This window comes from Chlorocebus sabaeus, chromosome 21, assembly GCF_047675955.1.
Source record: "Chlorocebus sabaeus isolate Y175 chromosome 21, mChlSab1.0.hap1, whole genome shotgun sequence".
NCBI lineage: Eukaryota > Metazoa > Chordata > Mammalia > Primates > Cercopithecidae > Chlorocebus > Chlorocebus sabaeus.
In genome coordinates this window covers 11,903,962-11,922,708 of record NC_132924.1, presented here as the reverse complement: position 1 = coordinate 11,922,708, position 18,747 = coordinate 11,903,962, and the positions used below count along the sequence as shown (strand labels likewise).

Here is an 18,747-nt window from a genome sequence, read left to right as displayed (position 1 = left end):
GGACTTGCATGGGGCCTGCAGCCCCTTCGTTTTGGCCAATTTCTCTTATAAGGAATAAGCTTGTACCCATAGTATCTAGGAAGTAACTAACTTGCTTTTGATTTTACAGGCTCATAGGCAGAAGGGACTTGACTTGTCTCAGATGAGACTTTGGACTGTGGACTTTTGAGTTAATGCTGAAATGAATTAAGACTTTGGGGGACTGTTGGGAAGGTATGATTGGTTTTGAAATGTGAGGACATGAGATTCAGAAGGGGTCACGGGTGGAATGACATGGTAGGGCTGTGTCCCCACCCAAATCTCACCTTGAATTGTAACAATCCCCACATATCAAGGGTGGGGCCAGGTGGAGATAACTGAATCATGGAGGCAGTTTCCCCCATACTGTTCTCCTGATAGTAAGCCTCACAAGATCTGATGGTTTTATAAATGGGAGTTCCCCTGCTCATGCTCTCTTGCCTGCCACCACGCAAGATGTGACTTTACTCCTCATTTGCCTTCCGCCATGACTGTGAGGCTTCCTCAGCCATGTGGAAATGTGAGTCAATTAAACCTGTCCTTTATAAATTACCCAGTCTTGGGCATGTCTTTATTAGCAGTGTGAGAACAGACTAATAAACCATATTATAGTTTTTTTTTTGCTGAAATGTATGAAATATTGTAGTCATTGAAATTATGTTAATGAAGTAAATAGTATAGAAATATATATATCATACTATTAAGGAAAATACTACATATGGTACCTATAGCATGAATAAAAAATTCACACAAAAGTAGGAAATTTACCAAGATGTTAACATTGTTGACATCTGGGTTATGAAACTATAAGTGGTATTTTCCCCTTACTTCTAATCCTCTACTTTACAAATTTCCTGTAATTAATACTGTATCAATTAGAATATTTTTAGCTGCAAGTAACAGAAAACCTAACTTGCTTAAGCAAAAGAAACTTTCTTATTTGACAGAACTAAGAAGTCTAGGACAGGCTAGGGTTCAGGTACAAATAAGGACAGTAACTCAACACCATCATCAATGCCCCAGTTCTTTTCCTATCTTCACTGTGTGTCCTCATTGTGGGCTTCATCCTCAAACTGGTTCACCTCATGGTCACAACAAGGCAGTGGCCAGAAAAGCTATGTGTTGACTGGCTAAAAAGAATCATTCTCTGGAGTAAACAAACTTGGTGCTTTGTTAGGAAGAAGGGGAGAAGTGAATTGATATTGGAGAGATAAGCAATGTCTTCTCTACTTTGCTACTATTTTAATTTTTCAAAGTATATTTATTGCTTCCAAGCTTGTGAATGCAATTCATTTCACTGCAGAAAATTTGGAAAACACAGGGCATTAAAAAAAAAAAAAAAAAAAAACTCACACATGATCCCATCACATGAAACAACCATTGTTAACATTTTGGTGCATTTGGTTTAAAAATCCATACAATATGGATAACAACTGTACACATGTGTATATAATCTTAATTAATTTGTAAATGTGATTTTAATGACACAATAACATTCAATCAAATGGAAACAGGATAATTTATTCAACCAATTATATTGTCACTCATTTATATTATTTTCCTTTTCATTATTATATATAATACAGAAATTAATACCATTGGATGTAATATTTCACTTTATTTCTGATTTACTTCTGTAGTAAAATTTCCATTGAGATTACTGGACCAAACATGTTAAGGCTCTTTTACCATATTGCCAAATAAACACATCTTACATATTTATAATAAGAAAAATTCAAATTAATAAAATAAAAACTGGGAATTATATTTGCCCTGCTAACTTCACAGACTGGTATAATTATCAGATTATATAATTGCTAAAAAAGTGTTTTGTGAAAATTTAAGCATTATATAAAAGTAAGATACTATTTTGATGCAAATAAATAAAAAACATTTGAAACTGCTTTATGACAATAATCTCTGGGAATTCATTTATAATTTTTATTGTACACATTGTCATCACTTTAAACAACTTTCAACATTTCACATCCTACCTGTTAATAGAAGCAACTTTTGTCTAAATTGCTCAAGCATTTATACTCATAGAACTTTAATGATCTATTCATTAATTTTAAAAAGTATTAAGGATATAACTATGTGCTATGAAGAAGGCCATGAAGCTAGGAGTATCCTAGTATAATTGAATGTGGAAGAAAAACATAATCAACTAAAATAAATGTGATAAGTGATATAACAGAGCAAAGAACATTTTACTATAGGACCCAAGAAAAAGAAATAATTAATGCTTCCCTTCCTTCTCCTATTTTGTCCTTTGCTGCAATTTCTTTTTTTTTTTTTTTTTGAGATGGAGTTTCGCTCTTGTTGCCAGCCTGGAGTGCAGTGGCGCGATCTCGGCTAACTACAAACTCCGCTTTCTGGTTTCAAGCGATTCTCCTGCCTCAGCCTCCTGAGCAGCTGGGATTACAGGCACACACCACCATGCCTAGATAATTTTTGTATTTTCAGCAGAGACAGGATTTCACTCCAGAAATTTTCAGCCAGACTGGTCTCAAACTCCTGACCTTGTGATCCACTGGCCTCAGCCTCCCAAAGTGCTGGGATTACAGGCGTGAGCCACCGCACCCAGACCTTTGCTTCAATTTCTACAGCTTGTTTTCTTTGCCTGAACTTTATAAGTCTTAACCTTGTTCTGCCTTCAGATATTTGTGTGGTCTCATTCTGGTGTGCCAGTAGTTAAAAATCCATGATATGCTCTCATCCCACTCCTGTTGTTCACTCCTCTTATCTGGGGTCACCTATCTCTTCGTGATTGCATTCCGATCCCCAGTACTTATCACAGGAATAACAACTCTGCCTCTGCTTTCCCAGGCTGTTGATGGGGTGCTGTTCATGCCTCAGAAAAATGCATTGTAAGTTAAATTAAGTTAAATTATTAAAGATTTTAAATATAGGAAAAAAGTAAGCAAACATAAAGAATATGTATTCTAATCCATTATTTATTATACAGTTAAGAAATTTGGAAACTTTAGTAGATTACACTGCTTTTAGAGGTGGAGACATGGTAGGTCTTCTACTATTTGCAAAATACATGTGTTAGTAATTTCGGGAAGAACAGTAACTCACCCAAACAGTGTAATGTGAGTATGTCACTTACTAGTGGAAAGAAAGTACTTGAAAAATGTCTCTAAACCATATAGAAACAATTACATCATGATGATGAAAGCCCAAGGAATTTTTTTAGAAAACATTACCAGGGCTAATCACAAAGTAGAGCCATATGTTATTTATCTTCCCTTTGTGTCTGTGTTAGAATTCTAGAGTTATATTTGTACACAGGATGGAAAAATGAGAGGCTAATTTATTAACTACTTCATTTTTTAAAAGTCGAACACATCCTATGTATAGGTGAACTGTCCTCCTGTCAATGTATTGCACATTTGTGCCCAGAGTCAACATGGGGTATGTTTGCCATTTACAAACGTTTATGTCTTAAGAGAGGAAATATGAAGAGCAAAACAGTGCATCCAGAGAGAGAAAGCTGATACAAATATAAATAAAACAATAATTAGAAAAATTGAGAAACTACTCATTCTCTAAATCACTCATGTATTTTCCTAGAATTTAAATCTTTTAATTTTTGATAACATTTCATATTCAAATATAGCATCCCAATGTGAGACAGGATAAGTATTAGTGATGGTACAAGTGATATTTGTTACATAATACTCATTTTCTTAGTGGAAGAAATAAAATAAAGGTTGTGATGACTGTTGATTATTTTTCCTAGAGGGATTGTCAGGGAAAGAAATCGCTTTCTCTCTTTCTCTCTTTCCACTAAGGAAGTTCAATTATTAATTTAGGCACATAGAATAATTACTCCATTCTAAAATGCCGAAAAGGTAATTTAAGAGACTTAAAACTGAAAAGTTTAAGATAGTCACACTGAGCTATATTAAAAATCTACAGTGTGTTTGGAACTAGGCCTTATATTAAAGAGGCTAAAAATTGCAATAAGACCCCAGGCTTTAAATATGGCTTTAAACTGTGAAAGGTGAAACTAGAATGAATAAAATCCCATAAATTTAAATCAAAAGAATGAAACAAGTTGAAATTAAAGTTATTATAGAATAATATGGTGGCCTGGATCTAGTGAACATATAGTAAAAATAAAACAGAATATTTCTGAAAAATCTTGAAAAATCTTTTGGGCTAGCTTGATGCAGTATATTTGAAACTATTTTTAAAATGCAGTGGTACAAGAAATATTTTAGAATCATATGTAGGTTTGGCACTAATGGATAAAGACTAGGGGATTTTCACCCTCATAAAGCACTTGGACATACAGTATTTGATTAAAATGATGACACCATTTTTTGTAAAATGTGATTAATTTTGGCATAATAATGATTTATTATATGTTAATATTTCAAATATATACTTTGCATTTAATAAACTACTGAATAACTGAAGATAATGGCTTATAAGCACGTTTTTGCTCCATACACCAGGCTGCTATTGCACTGAAGGCAATGAATTCCATCACGGGGGTTATATGATCCAGGGCTGCAGATCACTGTGAAAAAAGAATAAGTTAATAAGTAGTATTTTCCTAATACACATAATATAAAATTTTCAATCTCAATTCTTTTAAGTGTATACTTCAGTAGTATTAAGTACATTCACATTGTTGTGCAACAAATCTACAGAACTTTTTCATCTTGCAAAACTGCAACTCTATACCCATTTCCTTGTTTCCACAGCTGTTGGCAACCACCATTATACCTTTGGTTTCTATGAGTTTCACTAATCTACATACCTCATGTAAATGGAATCATACACTGAAAGTTTTACCTGCTTACTCTGAGATTCCTGTAAAGAGCGTGCAACCGGGATCCCTTGCGTGCATGCACAGTTGACAATATGGTTGGTACTCCTATGAGAATCTAATGCCACTGATGATCTGACAGGAAGCAGAGCTCAGGCTATGATGCTCACTTGCCCGCCACTCACCTCCTGTTGTGCAGTCTGGTTCCTAACAGGCCATGGACCTGTAATGTTCCCTGGCCTGGGGGTTGGGGACCCCTGCTTTAAGTCATATAGCAGAAGCCACAAGAGGTCAACACTACAGGAGGAACCAAATGTGCTTCACACACGGCCATAACAACTGTATTTTAGGTGAAAAGAGACTGCGTTTTTTTCTAATAATCTCCTGATAAATTCAGCAAAGTAGTAGCATATAAAATTGATACACAAAAATCAACTCTGTTTGTGTATATTAACAATAAACAATCCAAAAGGGAAATTAGGAAAATAGTTCCATTTAAAATACAATCAAATAATATTTCACCATAAACTCAACCAAGGAGTTAGAATAATGTATACTATATATTACCAAAAATTGTTGAAATAAATGCAAGAAGACACAAATAAATAGACATATCATGTTCACGGGTTGAACACAATATTAAGGTGTTAACACTACACAAAGCTATTGATTCAATGCAATCTCTATCAAAATCCCAATAACTTTTCTTTCATGAAAACCAAAAATCCTTCTCAAGACTCCAAATAGCCAAAATATTGAAAAAGAAAAACAAAGTTGAAAGTCACATTTTCTGATTTTAAAACTTACTACAAAGCTACAATAATTAAAACAGTGTGGTGCTGCCAAAAAGACAGACATACAGACTAATGGAACAGAATAGAAAGTCCAGTAATAAATCCTTGCATATAGGGACAAATGATTTTCATAAAGGATGCCAAGATCATTCAATGGGGAAAGAATAATTTTTTTCAACCAACGGTATTGGGAAAACTGGATATACATAGACAACTAAGTGAAGTTGGACTCTTAGACCATATACAAAAATTAATTCAAAATGAATCAAGGACTTAAGAGCTAAAACTGTAGAACATTTAGAAGATGACATTGGTGAAAAGCTTCAGGATACTGGGTTTCACAATGATTTTTTTTTTTTTTTTTTTTTTGCATATTTTTGTATAACATACAACCTTTTAAACGTTACTGCTAGTATCTGAATTTTTGTGTTTGTACTTCAGTCCTTCTGAGTCACTGGTCTTCTTTTGTTTCTCGTTTGTATTTTTCACATTGTGTGTTTCATAGTAGTGCACACAAATGTTTTCGGATTGTTGCTGCTGTACTGCTCACTTCCATTCCTTAGATGTAAGCATCCTGCAAGTTTTGCTTGAATGTTCCTCTTCCCTCTGTGACTTCTGCTTATTTCCTTTTTTGGTAGATACTGTGCATCATCTACATCTTCTTCAGATATTTTTCTCTGCTCTTCATGTTTTTCACTTAGTCCCTCGGATATTCTGACTCCTGAAAACTTTTTGGCTTTAACTTTGTCTAAAAACTTCTGATATTTAGCAATATTCTCATCTAGAGCTTTAATAATGGCTTTGGTGTGATTTTTCCATATGTTCTTCCTCAGATTCCTAGTAAGACTCTTCTTCATCATCTCCTGCTTCTGCTCCTCTTCTTCAGTAGAAAAGCTCTCAAGCTCTTTCTCCAGATATGACATATCCACAGGAACTGGGTCATCCCCAGAAGACTGAGGCACCACATTGGGTTTGCCAAAGTTGCTGAACCCATGCACAAGAATCTGTTGCATCTCTGAGTTAGCATCCCAATGACTATTCTCTTCTTTTTCTTTTTCAATCGCAGATTCTGTCACTTCACCTACAGTTTTGGTATTCCTTCTGTCACTTCCTCTTCTGGATTGTTCTGGGTTGCTTCTGTGGCAACTTTCACAGACTAGGAAGGTGAAAGCTAGGGGCCCACAAGAGGGTCTCTATTAGGCAGCTTGACAAAGAAGGGAATCCAGCCCCCTCAGCCAGTCATTGAGGACTATCCACCCACAGTCAGTAAGTAAGTTACTCCACCCTTCAGTAACTTTCCAGTCCGGAAAGTTAGCTTCTCAATAAAGTCCTCAGCATTCTCCCAATAATTAATCTTTTATGTCTTGCTGACATATTCTTGCTTTACTTGTTCAAATACATCAATACAGTCTTCAGGGGCCTTAATTTTTCCTACTTAAACAGCTCCTTTTAGTACAATGTCTGTCTTCAAGTCCTTGGAAGAGTAAACCAAACCTGGACAGTCAATCAAGCATAACCAATATATAAAGGTAATGTATTTCCAGATATTTCATCTACAATGGAGGCCACATTGCAAACTTTCTTGGAACACTATGTTTATATCACAGAGCTCTTGCCAACAGTTAGATAGCCAATGAACCCAACACTCATCTGTTTCTTGTCAGTGTACAACTTTCCAAACTGCCACAAAAGCTGAATAAATGCTCCTTTGGGAAAGGGGTCAGTAAGACTTGCATGGAAAGCAAGTGTTGGCTAATCCAACCCATCATTTTGTTGCCCAGGTTGGAACAAGGTCACATTTGTTATGTACAAACATAAGGTGTTCCCAAGGTTTATTCTTTTTCAAGTGAGGCTCAAGGCTCAATGTGAGAGGAACGGGTACCCACTGGATCTCTAGCATCAGCAACCTGAACTACAGCATCTGGTGAATCTATAACCCTGGAGAGATCATTCTATATTCCTTTGGACTGTCCCTTTTTACATATCTCTTCTTGTGCTTCATTTATCACACCAGTGTCTTCAGTTACTGAATCATGATCTTTTATAGAAACTGGTCATAGCTCTCAGCGGACATTTCAGTATTTTCTATAAAAGACTGCATATCACTTGAAAATAAATTTGGTTGCTTCTTTTGTGACATAGGGCCAAATGTAGTTTTAAAACTTTCAGTATCAGGAAGTTTCAGTATCAGGAACGTGCACCTTTGAGTTGAGGCTGGATTCAATCTTAGAGAAGAGACATTGGTAACTTGCTTTGCTTCATGACAACTATGTATGAATCCTTCGTAACTGTATCCACTTCTTGAAGTTTTTGTAATCATGACTGCGTAATCACATGTGCATTTTCAAACCATTTAATATTTGGCTGTACTTTTATCACTGTGCCAGAAGCCACCTTTGATTGATATTCAAGGGGCTTAATGATCTTACCACAATTGTTCTTGTATTTCTTTTGCCTGTACATATTCAGGCCAGAGACTGTGGCCTGGTCCCTCGTGTTTTGACCTCCTGCTTCCTGGACTCAGTCTGGGTTTGTGCTTGTGTTGAAGAGGTTGATGGTGCACTGTCCTTTTGTACTTGGGCTTTACCATCTTGGCGACCAGATGGGAACTGAAGTGCTAAGTCCGGCTTATGTTGGGTAAATGAGTTCACAGCTTCCCAGGCCTGGCTGAAGTGACCTGTTTTATTACAGCTTCAATCTCAGTAGTGGTTATTGGTCTCCTCAGTTGTTAGATTTTTTCACAGTTCAATCTTGGTAGGCTGTATGTGTCTAAGAATTTATCAATGTCTTCTAGGTTTTCCAATTTATTGGCATATAGTTGCTTATGGTAGCCTCTACTAGTCCTTTGAATTTCTGTGGCAGCAGATGCAATGTCTATTTTTTTATCTGATTTTATTTACTTTCATTTATTTTATCTTCTTTTCATAGTCTGAATAAAGGTTTGTTGATTTTATCTTTTTAAAAAATAACTTTTTATTTCATTGATTTTTGTATTTTTTATTTCAATTTCATTTATTTATGCTCTGATCTTTATTTCTTCTACTAATTTTGGTTTGCCCTTGTTTTTCTAGTTCTTTAAGATGTATCAATAGGTTGCTAATTTGAAGTTTTTCTGCTTTTGTTTATATAGGTGCCTATTGCAACAAACTTTCCTGTACTTTTTCACTGTATCCCAAAGGTTTAGGTACCTCATGTTTTCATTTTCATTTGTTTCAAGACATTTTTAAATTTCCTTCTTAATTTCTTCATTGAGCCACTTGTCATTCAGGAGCATATTGTTTAATTTCCATGTGTTCATACAGTTTTGAAATTCCTCTTGTTATTGATTTCTATTTTTATTCCATTGTGGTCAGAGAAGATACTTGATATAATTTCAATTTTTTGACTTTTTAAATATTGGATTTGTGGCCTAACATATGGTCTATCTTTGAGGATTATCCATGTGCTGAGGAGAAGAGGCCTATCTTTGAGAATTATCCATGGGCTGAGGAGAAGACTGTGTATTCTGCAACTGTGGGATGAAATGTTCTGTGAATATATCTATTAGGTTCATTTGTTCTATAGTGCAGATTAAGCCTGATATTTCTTTGTTGATTTTCTGTCTGGATAATCTGTCCAATGCTGAAAGTAGGGTGTTAAAGTCTCCAGCTATTATTGTATAGGGGTCTCTCTCTTTAGCTCTAATAATACTTGCTTCACATATCTGGATGCTCCTGTGTTAGATTCATATATATTAAGAATTGTCATATCCTCTTGCTGAATTGACTTCATTATTCAATGACCTTGTCTCTTTTTATACTTTTTATCTTGAAATATATTTTTTTTTCTGATATAAGTATAGCTACTCCTGCTCTTTTCTGGTTTTGCACGAAATTTTTTTTACCCCTTTATTTTCAGTCTGTGTGTATGTCTGTCTGGGTGTAGTGTGTTTCATGTAGGCAGCAGAATGTTGGGTCCTGTGTTTTTATCCATTCAGCTCTCTACGTCTCTTTGTTGGAGAGTTTAGTGTATTTATATTCCATGTTATTACTCATAAGGAATAACTTTTGCCATTTTGTCACTTGTTTTCTGGTTGTTTTGTAGTCTTGTCCTTCTTTCCTTCCTTCCTGTATTCCTTTTAGTGAAGGTGATTTTCTCTGGTGAGATATATATATATCTGTTTTGTTTTTTGATTTGTGGTTACCATAGCCTTGCAAATAATATCACGTAACCTATTATTTTAAACTGATGACAACCTAATGTTGATTGCATAAACAAACAAGCAAAGAGAAAACTAGTAAAAACTCCACAGTTTAACTTCATCCCCCCCCACTTTTTAGCTTTTTGTTATTTATATCTTGTTATACAGTGTTGTGAAAAGTTGTTGTAGTTATTATTTTTATAGGTTCATCTTTCAGTCTTTCTACTCGAGATATGTTTATACACCACTATTACAGTATTATAATATTCTTTTTTTGTGTGTATCTACTTCAGATGATTTCTTATTGTTCATTAACATCCTTTTCCTTCAGATTGAAGAACTCTCCTCAGCATTTCTTATAGGCAAGGTCTGGTGCTGATGAAATACCTCAGCTTTTGTTTTTCTGGGAAAGTCTTCATTTCTCCTCCATGTTTGAAAAATACTTTTGCCAGATATACCACTATAGGATACACGTTTTTTTCTTTATTTCCTTCAGCAATTTAAATATGTCATACCACTCTCTCCTGGCCTATAAGGTTTCCACTGAGAAATCTGCTGACAAATGTACTGGAGCTCCATTGTATATTGTTTCTTTTCTTTTGCTGCTTTTAGGATCCATTCTTTATCCTTGACCTTGGGGAGTTTGACTATTAAATGTCTTGAGGTAGTCTTACTTGGGTTAAAGTTGCTTGGTGTCCAAACCTTTCCCGTACTTGAATACTGATATCTTTTTCTAGGTTTGGAAACTTCTCTGTTACCATCCCTTTGAATAACCTTTCTACGCCAATCTCTCACTCTGCCTCCTCCTTAAGACCAATAACTCTTAGATTTGCCCTTTAGAGGCTATTTTCTAGATCTTCTAGACATGCTTCATTCTTTTTTTCTTTTGTCTTTTCTGACTGTATTTCCAAATAGCCTATCTTGAAGCTCACTAATTGTTTCTTTTGCTTATAAACTCTGCTGTTAAGAGTTTCTGATGCATTCTTCAGTATATCAATTGCGTTTTTCCAGCTCCAGAACTTCTGTTTGATGCTTTTTAACTATTTCAATTTCTTCGTTAAATTTATCTGACAGGATTCTGAATTCCTTCTCTGTGTTATCTTCTATTAAGCTTCCTCAAAATAGCTATTATGAATTCTCCATCAAAAAGGTTACACATCTGTTTCTCAAGATTGATCACTGGTGCCCTATTTAGTTCATTTGATGAGGTCATGTTTTCCTGGATGATCTTGATGCTTGTAGATGTTTGTCCATGTCTTGGCATTGAAGAGTCAGGTATTTATTGTGGTCTTTGCAGTCTGGGCTTTTTTGTACCCATCCTCCTCAGGAAGGCCTTCTAGGTATTCAAAGAGACTTCAGTGTTGTGATTGAAGTCTTTGGTCACTGCAGCTATATCTGCATTAAGGGGCTCTCCAAGCCTAGTAACAATGTGGCTCTGGCAGACTTGCAGATGCACTGCCTTGGAGGTCTTGGGTAAGATTCCGAAGAATTCCCTGGATTACCAGCCAGAGACTCTTGTTCTCTTCTCTTATTTTCCCCCAAACAAACAGAGTCGCTCTGTGTATACTGAGCTGACTGGAACAAGAGGAGGGGTGACTGGCCACCACCACCTGTGACTGCACTGGGTGAGAACTGAAGCCAACATAGCATTGGGTTTCACCCAAGACTCATAGTGACCACTGCCTAACTACCACCTATGTTCACTGAAGACCCAAGGGCTCTACAATAAGCAGGTGGTGAGTCCAGCCAGGCTCATATCCTTCACTTCCTGTTGGCAAGTTTCCTTCAGCCCTGACTGGGTTCAGAGATGCCAGCTGGGAGCCAGGGACTGGAATCTACCTGGTCCTCTATTCTACAGCTGCAGAACTGGCACCAAAGCTGCAAGATAAAGTCTTTCCCACTCTTCCCTCCCTCCTATCCTCAAGCAGAGTAGTCTCTCTCTGTGACCATCACTGCCCCAGGCCTGCGGCAAGTATTGCCTGGCTACCACCAATGTTCACTCAAGGCCCAAAGTCTCTTCAGTCAGCTTGTGGTGAATGCTGCCAGTCCTGAGCCTCTCCTTTCAAGGCAGTAGGATCCCTCTTAGCTCAGAGAAGGTCCAGAAATGCTATCCAGGAGCGATGACCTGGACCTGGAGACTCCAGGAGCCCACTTGTTGCTCTCCTCCACAGAGCTGGTATCCAAGCTAATGCTTGATTCTTATGAAAGTGCTTTATTGTGTGGATAGTTATTCAATTTGGTGTTCCAGCAGGAGGGATAATCACTGGAGGGTTCTATTTGGCCATCTTACTCTGCCTTCTCCCTGTTTTGATTTCTTTTAGGTGATACCAAAAGCACAAGAAATAAAAGAAAAATTGGGTTCTACAAAACTAAAACCTTTTGTGTATCAAAGGACACTATCAAATATAGTGCAAAGGCAACCCACAAAATAGGAGAAAACATTTGCAAATCATATGTCTGACAGGTGGTTAATTTTTTAAAAAATTTTAAACCCCTATAATTCAACAACCAAACAACCCAATTAAAAAATGGGAAGAAGACTTGAATAGGTATTTCTCCAAAGAAGATACACAAGTGGCCAATAAGTATAAACAGATGCTCAACACTACTAACCATTAGGGTAATGCAACTCAAAACCATAATGAGATACCACTTTAAACACAATCAAATGACAAGTATCAAGAAAATGGAAAATAACTAGTGTTAGTGAGGATATGGAGAAATTGTGAGCCTTGTGCATTGCTGATGGGAATGTAAAATGGTGTAGTGGCTATGGAAAATCAGTATGGTGGCTCTTTAAGAAATTAAAATAGAATTGCCATATGAATCAGCAATCCCATTTCTGGGTATATACTCAAAAGAATTGAAAGCAGTGTCTCAAAGAGATATTTGTACACATTATGGACTTAATGTTTGTATCCCTCCAAATTGATATATTAAAGCCCTAATCTCCAATGAGGAAATATTGGAGATAAGGTCCCTAAGGAGATAAATTTAAATAAGGTAATAAAGGCAGGGCCCTTATCTGATAAGATTAATGTCCTTATAAGAAAACAGACCAGAAACACTGCTATCTCTTTCTCCACGAATATGCACCAAGGAAAAGTCACGTAAGGACAATACCAGAAGGTGGCTGTCTGCAATCAAGAAGAGAGCCCTCTGCAGAAACTGATCTTGGACTTCTAGCATCCAGAATTGTAAGAAAATAAATTTCTGTTGTTTAAGCCACCCATTCCATGAAATTTTACTATGGCAGCCTAACACAGTATACATCTAAAAGAACTGAAAGCAGGATCTTGCAGATATTTGCTTACCTGTGTTTAATGCAGCATTATTCACAATAGCTAACAGGTGGATGCAGCCCAATGCCCATCAATGAATAAATGGAAAACAAAATGTGGTGTATACATACAATAGAATGTTATTCAGCCTTAAAAAGAAGGAGATTCTGACACATGCTATAATATGGATGAATCTTAAAAATATTGTGCTAAGTGAAATAAGCCAGTCATAAAAAGACAAATACTATATGATTCCATTTATATGAGGTATCTAGAGTAGTCACATTTGTCGAGAAAAAATGTAGAATGCTGGTTTTCAGGTGTTGGAGGGAGAAGGGAATGGGGAGTTATTATTTAATGGGTATCAAATTTCAGTCTAGAAGTTGAAAAAAATTCTAGGGATGGATGCTGATGATGATTTCACAACAGTGGGACTGTAGTTAATGCCACTGTGTATTTAAATTATACATTTAAATACACTTAAAATGTTAAATTTTATGTTATGTACATTTTACCATAATAAAAATGTTATATATATGCATTCGTATATTTAAATTAGCTAATATCTAAAATTTGATTATGCCAAGAATTCACATAGATATGGAATAAGAGTTTCTTCCACACTACTGTTGGAAATGTATTAATAAAAACAACTGTGAAAAATAGTCTGATATATTTTAATTAACTGCATATCTTGTGACCCAATATTAGATAAAGACCTTTAAGAATCTTGAACAGAATATATAAACAAAAATGTTCATTACAGCACTGTGTGTCATAGCAAAAAATTAAGAACAATCAATTTCAACCAACAATAAAACAGACATATGCACTCTGATATATTCATATAATGGAAAATTATACAAAAATAAAAATTTTAAATAGTGTTATAATCACAAAAGTACAAACAAATTTCACACATATGGTCTATAATAATGTGAATAGGTTAAAATAACTATAATTGGATAGATTTATAATTAGATAAATTCTCAGTCTTGACTGGATAGATTCTCAGTCTTGGTATTTAAAAATCCAGCTGTAAGCTGTTAACATAAAAATATAAGTTTCAGCCAAATTAATATATACATATGCAAAGCAATCACAAAATCTCAACCATGACAATTTTATTTTATGCAACTGGACAAACCATTTTAAAACTGGCAGCTTTTAACAAGAATAAAAACAATGATCTCTATACATAACACATTTTTGTAAGTTTTAGTAATAATCACAATCAGTAAAAGAAAAATCATTTTTCTTTTAGTAAAAGTAAAAAATCATAATTCTTTAAAAGATGTGTGTATATATGTATTTTATATGTGTTAGTACATGTATATGTCTATTTATATATACATATATAAATACACAATACGGTATATACTCTTACTTCATAGACCTGAGAGTAAAGGAACAAAAATATGAAATTATTGAAATAAAATATTAGGTTTTTTTCATGCTTATGAGACAGCTAAAACTTTCCTAAGAAGAAACAAGTATAATTGCAAGGGGTCCCAAATACTCAAAACATATTTTAAAAAATGAACAAAGCTTCCAGTTGCACCTCCAAATTTCAAAACTTACTATAAACCCATAATAATCAAAACAGTGTAGTACTAGCATAAGGAAAGGCCTACCACCAATGAAACAGAATAGTGTTCATAAATAACCTCATACATCTAAGACAACTGATTTTCAACAAGGATACCAAGACAATGAAATGCGGAAAGAACAGTTTCTTCAGCAAATTATTCTGTAACAACCAGATAGCCACATGTCAAATAATGCAGCTGGATTCCTACAACACACAATCTATAAAATTTAGCTCAAAATGCATTGATGACCACTTCAAAAAAAATATAGGGGTAAGTCTTCATGATTTTGGATTTTGCAATGGTTTCTTAGATATGACGCCAAAAGCAAAAGCAATAAAAAATAAATATAAACTAGACTTCATCTCAAAACGGTGACCAAATGGACAATATTATGGATGTGAAAAGAAAAGCAGAGAACAGGTAAAAATATTTGCAAAGCATATATTTGCTAAGAATCTAGCATACAGAATATCTAAAGAGCCCTTACTACTCAAAAACAAATAAACAAAATCCCAAGTTAAAAAACTGGCAGAGGATTTACGTAGACATTTCTCCAAAAAAGATACACAAATGCCCACCAAGCAAACACAGGAAAAAATGCTCAACATCATCATAATTTAGGAAATACAAATAAAAACTGAATGAGACACTATTTCACATATGCTAGAATGCTTAGAATAAACTTTTTTTTTTTTAAAAAAAAAAAAAAGAAAATAGCAAGTGTTGGCCAGGATGTGAAGAAACAGGTACTCTCATACATTACTAATGGGATTGTAAAATGGTATATCTATTGTGAAAAATGGTTTGGCTTATACTCAAAAAGTTAAAAACAAAGTAAGTGGAAAATAGAATAAAGTGGAATGACCCAGTATTCCACTTTGGTGTGTACCCAAAAGAACTGAAAATAGGCACTTAAGTGTATACTTTTCATGAATGTTCACAGCAACAGTATTCACAGTAGCCAAAATGTGGAAATAACCAAATGTGCATGGATAAACAAATTGTATATATACATAAAATGGGATATTATTCAGCCATAAGAAAGAATGTAGCACTGATACATGCTACATCAGACAAATCTCAAAAACAATATGCTATGTGAAAGAAGCCAGATACAAAATAATACATATTGTTGTGTTTTATATTAAATACCCAGAATAAATAAATCCATAAAGATAGAAAGCATAGTGATAGTTGCCAGGGGGTAATGGTGGACATGAATGAGGAGTAACTTTTTAATAAGTACGGGGTTTCCTTTTTGCAGTGATTAAAATATTCTGGAATTTGGCAGAGGTGTTTGCAAAACATTGCGATTGGACTAAATGCTATTAAATTGTTCTCATTAAAATAGTGAATTTTAATTAATGTGAATTTCAACTCAATTAAAAAAATAAATAGAGCTTCATTTAATCTGTGGACCAGTATAAACTGGTGTAACACATGTGTATTTGATAATCAAAAGGAGAGGCCAATCATGCATAAAACAATAAATAAATAATTAAAGGCACTGAATTTAGTGAATGACGTAAATTAACAGGTCAAAGATACCTGGCAAACATTCCACACAATATATACAAAGAACTCCACTTTTAGGCACTACAGAGTCAAACTGCTATTTATTTCCGGTGTAGCTTTGAGAATTTCTATATGAGTTTAACATAAAGATAAATGAGTTTTAATAAAGAAAAATTCTCAAAGCTATACAGGAAATAAATATAAAAGCCCATCGTATTACAGGCAAGGTGGAGGGATTTATATAACTGGAAGCTGTCTTCTCATCAGAAGCAATAAATGCTAGAAGACAATGGAGCAATGGTTTACTAGATATAAAAGTAAATTTTACTTTCAAAACTAAAGGTAAAAAAACAATTTGTAATAAAAATTAGAGAGATATATTATCCAGGTAACAAAATAATATGTTCTCCCAAATCCTGCAACATGCAGTCTATAGAATCAATGTGCATGTGTACTCCTGAATAAAAGTTAAAAAAAGAAAGACTAAAGGAAATTCCTTAGCCTGAAGAGAGCTATTACCAGATGGAATAATAGGAAATCCATGTATCACCTTGCCTGAAACAATGAAAAATAATAATCATCATTCAATATACATGGAAAAAAATGGTTTTCAAGACATTAATTATCAAACCACAAAGAACTGTGATTCTTTGGAAATGAGAAACAGAAGATGTGAGCCCTACAATTGTGAGCCTAAAATTAGTAAACTAACTTCCATAGCTTACTGTCTTGAGTGAGTTTTCAAATTATGTTACAGGGAACTAAGGTGGAGCCCAGTAAAGTCCCTCAATTGAGGAGACCAACCTAAGAGTCAGAGAAGACCAACACTGCTGGAGTTAAGACTATGTCCCAGAGAGGAGATAGCTACATACACAGGGGACCCTGGAGATGAGTAGAATATTTCTCCTACATATGTTACACAACAGCAATCAGCAGGTATGTGTGAGGAAGCTGTTAGGCTGGGAAGAGGAACATCTATTTTGATAGCAATAGAGGGAATAGTGCCTGGCAGTCACTCAGGATAATGAACAGTGTCTGTTCCCAACAGCCAGTATGAGAAACTCAAAATTCAAAGGACACTGGGTAAAGCACTTGAAAAGGCAGTAAGAAACAATTACCTCTGGACTGAATGTTGAACAAGAACCACCTATCAAATTACAAAGCAAGACATAAAATAATCAAACAGCTTCCAAGAAATGCATTAATTGCATGTGAAAACAAAGACTCAGAAGAAACAAATTTTTAGGAATATCAAAATATCCAGCACCAAATAAGGCAAAATTCACAATGTTTGGAATCCCAACAAAGATTACCATGCATAAAAAGAGGCAGGAAAACATAACCCATAATCAGGGAAATAATCGAACAATCAAAACCAAACTGCAACTAAAGAGGTAAAATACACTGAAAGCTATAAAATATTGCTGAAAGAAACTAAAGATGACCTAAATAGATATTCTGTGTTCATGAGAATAAACATTTAATATTGTTAAGATGTTAATATAACCCAAAGGGATCTAGAGATTCAATACAATCCCAGTCAACATTCCAACAGCTTTTATTGAAGAAATGGAAATGCCAACCCTCAAATTTATGTTGGATTCAAAGGGCACTAAATAGGCAAAAAAATTAGAAAAAGGAAAACAAAGTTGGAAGATGCATAACTCCCAATTTCAAAAATTACTACAAAGCAATAGTAATCAAAATAATGTGGTAAAGGCATAAGGACAGACATATAGCCCAATGGAACAGAAATAAGTGCATATATCCATGATCAGCTCATTATTTATAAGGGTGCCAAGTATTTTAATTATGGAAATAATAGTCTCTTCAACAAATGGTAAAGAGACAAGTGGATTTCCAACTGCAAAAAAATGAAGTTGAACCCCTATTTCATACCAAATACATTAATCAACTCAAAATGGATTTATGACCTCAATAAATTCGAGCTAAAACTATTAAATTCCTAGAACAAAACATAAGGCTAAATCTTCATGCCTTTGATACAGCAATAAATGCTTAGATCTGACACCAAAAACATGGGTAACAAAAGAAAGCACACGTAACTTTGACTTCATCAAAATTAAGATTTTGTCCATCAAAGTATATTACCAAGAACTTTGCAAATTGGCAAAGCAGAAGTGTTTACAGGATCTAAATAACTGGCACAATATATAAACACTAAACATAAGAAAGCTGGAATGGTTATATTAACATCTAATAAAATAGGCTTCAATGTAAGAAATATTATCAGGAATATAAAAATGTACTACATAATGACAGAGGAGGAAGTGATCAGGAAAAATATAGCAATCCTAAATGTCTATTTCACTAGTTACTGAGTTTCAAATATGTGGCAAAACTAAAAGGAAAAATAGAAAAATTCACAATGATAGCTAGGAATTTCAAACATTCCATTCTCAAAAACTGATATAACAAGTTGAAAATAAAAAAAAACAGGGATATAGAAGATTAATCTTCTAAAACCAAAAATATCAGAATAAACTTTTTATTCATGGGAGCATGTAACATTTATCAAGATGTGCCAGATTTCTGGCCAGAAAACAATCTTTAGAACAAC

At 34.6% G+C, this 18,747-nt stretch overlaps 1 protein-coding gene and 1 pseudogene across 4 annotated transcripts in view; both read right to left on the bottom strand.

Moving 5' to 3' along the window:
• Positions 1–3,581: 3,581 nt before the first annotated feature.
• ZPBP (zona pellucida binding protein) overlaps positions 3,582–18,747 on the bottom strand; it is a 157,389-nt gene continuing 142,223 nt past the window's right edge. For all 4 annotated transcript variants that reach the window (XM_007981344.3, XM_073008850.1, XM_073008853.1 and 1 more), the window contains one exon: positions 3,582–4,552. In XM_007981344.3, the coding sequence (XP_007979535.1) occupies positions 4,458–4,552 (95 nt within the window). In that variant the 3' untranslated portion in view covers positions 3,582–4,457. The remainder of the gene's footprint in view (positions 4,553–18,747) is intronic.
• On the bottom strand, positions 5,746–8,824 carry LOC103226081 (nucleolar GTP-binding protein 2 pseudogene; annotated as a pseudogene).